Source organism: Rhinolophus ferrumequinum, chromosome 2, assembly GCF_004115265.2.
Source record: "Rhinolophus ferrumequinum isolate MPI-CBG mRhiFer1 chromosome 2, mRhiFer1_v1.p, whole genome shotgun sequence".
Lineage (NCBI taxonomy): Eukaryota > Metazoa > Chordata > Mammalia > Chiroptera > Rhinolophidae > Rhinolophus > Rhinolophus ferrumequinum.
The window spans coordinates 38,022,778-38,027,783 of record NC_046285.1 but is presented as its reverse complement, the minus strand read 5'-3'; the positions used below and the strand labels follow the sequence as shown (position 1 = coordinate 38,027,783).

The window sequence follows — 5,006 nt, the reverse complement described above, 5'->3', positions numbered from 1 at the left end:
ACTTGCTGGGAGTTAGGTGACTTGATTTCTAATCCCAGTTATGCTGTTAACTAGTTGTATGACTTCAGGTGACTTGATTTCTAATCCCAGTTATGTTGTTAACTAGTAGTATGACTTTAGGCCAGGGGTTAGCAAATGACAGCCTACTGCCAAATCTGTACTACTGCCTGTTTTTGTAAGTAAAGTTTTATTGGAACACAGCCATGATTATTTGTGTGCTTATTATCTATGGATGTGCTACAATGTAGAGATGAATATTTGGGACAGAACCTATGGCCTACAGAGCCTAAAATATTTACTATCTGACCCTTTACAGAAAAAAAAAAATTGCCAGCCCCACCTTTAGGCAGGTCATTATCTTACTTGAAACTCAACTTCCTGAACATCTGTAAATTTGTGGAATTGGATTAGGTTGTCCCCAGTTCCCATGTCCTTCTTAGCAGTCTATTACTCTATAACTTTCCCTACAGAGCAGCCTCATCTCATAGCAATCATTGTACATTGACATATTAGCCTATTCATATTTCCATTCACTTACTCAATATTCACTTAGTACTGGCAAGCCACTGTGGAAAACTAAGAAGTGAATTAGTCTTATTAAACCATGGATTTGGTGTGATTAGGAGGAACCATGGAGCAATCACTTCAATGACTTTCTTTCTCCTTATAGGGAATCTGAAATCTCTCAGGCCAAGAACAACCTGAAGACTCTATTTTTGAAGGCCATTGGACATTTTTAAATAAGTCCAGAGGAGGAATCTGAGATTGGTACAGCTGTTGTGTCTATTATAACTGAGGGTAAATCATCAGAAAGAGTCAGTCTACTAATTACTTCCTTTAGAATTTGAATCTTGGTCCTTTTGTTGTGTGTTCCTTGTTCTGCAAAGCTGGCTGGGATCAGCATAGTGAGTAAAAAAAAAATCCTCAATGAGGGGGGTTGGGAATCTCCCATCTCAAAACATGTCACTGATGACTTGAACACATCACCAGATACTAAAGATACAGAGGATAGATTCTACCTATGGGAGAATGACCTTCCGAACAGAAGTTTGGAATCATTATCAGAGTCTTTGGAGGGGACATCTGAGAGTCATGTGGGTGATGCTTCACAAGATCCTGTCATGCCTTCAGTCCGGAAGAAAAAGCTAGATCCACTCCCCAAACAGCACAGACATTTTAGGAAGGTCGTAAGGGCAAAGAGAATGAGAAAGACGAAGAAAAAGGAGAAAGTGGGGCCCCACTACCCCACCATTCCTCCAACACCTTTGCTACCACCACAAAGTGAAGAAAATGAGGCCGTAGATACAGAGTCAACACTGCTCAGTGCCCAGGAAGATGATCCGGACCTTCCCACTGAGGTAGGGATGAGGCATGGGTGGCATTCTGGGCTTGTCACACTTCCATAGGAAACATAATGGTCACTCTTCACCTGGAGCGAGTGAACTGAGGATAAGGAGCTGGAGAAACACACAGGGATCCTTGGGCCCAGACAGAGCATGAAAGAACTGCTCACAGGGTCATGTCCTTTCTGCATACCTGCATTGTCATTAAGAGCTTTTAACTTCTTCTACTTGCAGGACAGATTACAGAGTCAGCAGGATGCGGGAGCGTGTGTGATGCAGCAGGAATATCAGATCCAGCCCTGTGAGCTCCCAATGTCCCAGGAGCCTGGGCCCTCTTCTCCTGCAGTGACATCTTTGGCATCACCACCACACTGCTTCGGTCGTTTTCTCAGCTGTGTCTGCCAGACCTTCTCGAGGTCTAGAAAGCAGAAGCCTCCCGGAAGAGATGGCACCAAGCAAGCTGAGGCAGGAGGTGATGCTAAGGCTCAGAGACCAGGCCTGCTGAGGCGTTTGGGCAAAAACAAAGTGCTGCCCCACCAAAGCCTGTAGCAAGCTGAAGTTACTATAGGTTTCCCTTGTGTTTAGTTCTATAGTTTTTTTCTCTGTGGTTCTTGTCTGTCAAAGAGAGAGCTGCTTGTATGCTGAGATCCTCAAGCCTAAAGAGGTAGTAAAAGCAAAGCAATGCTGAGACTTTAAACACTAAACCCAGTAGTGGGATGGCTTTCTACTTAACTCCCATTAGGCTGTAGTGGGACTCACGCTGGAGCAGTGGTTTCCAAAATTCATGCGTATTTCACTCATGTATTTAGTTGGCTTAATTTTCGCTAACTTTTCTTAGGATGAAAACCATACAATTTCATTATTTTTGAGTAATGTCTCCTGATATTGACCAAGTGGAAACTTCTCATTTCCTACTTCTCTCATTTTCTTTTCCCTTTGGCTAGAAATTCGTTTTGTTTTCTTCATCTTTAGTACTTTGTTGAAATTGTGCCACTTTCTATTTGATTTGGATATACCTTGGAGGGGGTGGGGGGGGGGTGATTGCTACTGTTCTCGGAGAGGATACCACTATCACCTCCTCATCTCTAACCGATGGTCAGTGTTCTTTTTGTCACTTGTTAGTAAGATATGGGGTTTTCCTTCCGAACTGTGCCTCTGGTGTTCTCTAGCCATCGGTATTGAAAATGTAGTCACACAAGGTAATGCTCCTCCCTTGTCATTCTTTAGCCAGACTCACAGAATCCTGAGTTCTTTTGAGAATCCTAAAGAAAATAAGTACTTTTTAAAAAAAGTTCAAGATCATTTTATTTCCCCCTTGTTGTCCCAGCATGATAAATTAATCCTCTTCCAGAGGTATAAAACAAGTATATAATCTTATACCCTCTTTTGAAGGAGTAGGTTTAAGGAGAGTTTGAGAGTTTCCCTGTAGCTTTAATTACCTGTTGTTATTTTCTACTTGTCCCAGTTTCCCAATTCATAGAAGAATAGTAAATAAAAGTACAAACATAAATAAAGCTGTGAAGTATCTGCATAAGAAGGAAGTTGTATCCATTATTTTCTTCCTCCTTAGAGCTGACCCTGATGGTTACCACACTAGAATTGGAGAAGATGACCAATAGGTTTGTTTTGTTTTTTGCTCCCCTGGAACAGGGCTTTGTATTGTTGGAGGAATGTAGTTGGGAAGGAAATAGAATGAATTCCAAGAGCAGTGGCCTTAAGGCTGCCTTGGAGATAATTGATAAAAACCATTTTTTTTTCAAATTAGAATTAGAAATTTTGTAAAATGTCATACTCAGTGCTTAGAGTAAAATGGGACAGCTTTCTAAAGTCAGTCTTTGATACCTTTAGTTGTTTAAAAAGTGGTTGATTTTTTGTTTTAGAGAATATAGTTTTAATATACCATTATAAATGGGCTCAAGCTAATATATGAAATTTCAAATTAGTTAACCTATAGTTATGTAGTTCATAAACATATTTTCTGAATTTAATGCAAGAAACATACTCCCAGGCAAGGCATAATATACATAAAGTCCTGAGTCATAGAGCCTATTATTAAAAGCTGAAAGGAAGGTAGATTTAGTGTTGCTACTAATACTTTATTATTGTTATGTTTCTTATCTTACTGTTTGACGATGAGCTGTTCTATTATAGAAAAAACTATTAGTTGGAGTCTAGTTAGCCATATCCTCAATCCTATCTATAATACTGATTTTCTCATAAGGTTTATTTACTCTGAATTTAACATACAGATTTCAGATGAGAAAAGATCTGTAGAAGCACTGAGTTTGGAAACTCTTTTGCTCAGGTGTCTTGACCCCTTGTTCATAAACAGATGAAAGGATGTCCACGTCCCTTCTGATGCATTTGTAAACAAGAAAGTGTATGTTCGTAGATTTCATATTGTCTATTGCTGTCTTTATGCTTTGAATTATTAAACATGGTTTATGGCTTAATAAAGTTGTGTTTGCAAAATATATTTAGAAAAATAATACAGCGATATCAAGGTAGAAACAAATTAAAACATAAAGCCTACTACTACTGATGAGAGATAAAGCTTAGGGGTCACTTTTAAAAATTGTCTCCCCTGCAAGGCAGAAAAACAGATATTATAAATGTGATATAAACAGAAATAAATAACAAGTATAAAGGTAATCATATTTAATGTATTTATTTCCTTTTTATCCCCCATGGGAATGCAAAGGACTAGGTGGGTAGCTAAGCTGAGATTAAGCAGGTTTATTAAACTTTCTGAGCGATTTTTTTCAGGGTCGTTCATTAAGTATGATAGAGAATTATAATATAAATTCTTTAAACTGATTATTAAACCACTATCCTATGATTTTATTTTATAAATGTGATTGCTTTTGCTCTGGTTCTTGTCCCGTCATTCCATGTAGAAACACTTTCTGCTGGCCATTTTGTTTTTGTCAACTTGTCTGCACATTACTGTTCAAATTGCAACTAATGTCATCTTTACTTCCCTGGAAAATTTTAACATGAAAAAACTCTGGCTAATGTAAAATTATACAAAGAACCAATTGAGAGTGTTTACTTATTAACTGAGTTATGACAGAAAAGGAAGAAGTTATCTAGTCCTGCCCTCTATTTATCAGAGGAACCTGAAACACAAAGAAATTAACTCTCTCAAGATGACATAGTTGGTTAATGGCAAAGCTTAAACAAGTAATAGCTAACATTAGATAAAATACTGTGCTTTTTACATATCATCTATAGTCTTCCAGCAATCTGCATGGGGTTAGTGTTAATATTTTTATTTTACAGATGAGATACATTTAAGTTCAGAAATGTCCCGGACTGGTTAAGTCTTGAAGCAGAGTCCAAACCTGGGTCTGTTAGTCTCTGAATCCTGTGTGCATTACATCCTATCTTTCAGTATTATAACATTGTAAAATCTCTTTGTTTCCAATCTAACTCTGTATGTAATGTTAACAACAGGCAATTTCTCTTATTTGCCAAAATTTAGATTTTAGCCTTAATACATGCATACACAATAAAAATAGCCCAATTAAAAACAAAACAAAACTATTTCTTCCAAGTAAAATTTTTGTATTGGGCAGTAAGTAATAAAGTAGTTAACTGTCATTGATAAAAGAAAATTGCCGTGTAATATACACAAAGTTTTATCATTACAACCAATTAAAT

At 37.6% G+C, this 5,006-nt stretch overlaps 1 protein-coding gene across 1 annotated transcript; it reads left to right on the top strand.

Moving 5' to 3' along the window:
• The first annotated feature begins 1,121 nt into the window (after positions 1-1,121).
• On the top strand, positions 1,122-1,892 carry LOC117032650 (uncharacterized). The gene is made up of 2 exons (XM_033124192.1): positions 1,122-1,358; positions 1,578-1,892. The coding sequence occupies exons 1-2, from the start codon at positions 1,122-1,124 to the stop codon at positions 1,890-1,892; spliced, it is 552 nt and encodes a 183-aa protein (XP_032980083.1).
• Positions 1,893-5,006: the final 3,114 nt, after the last annotated feature.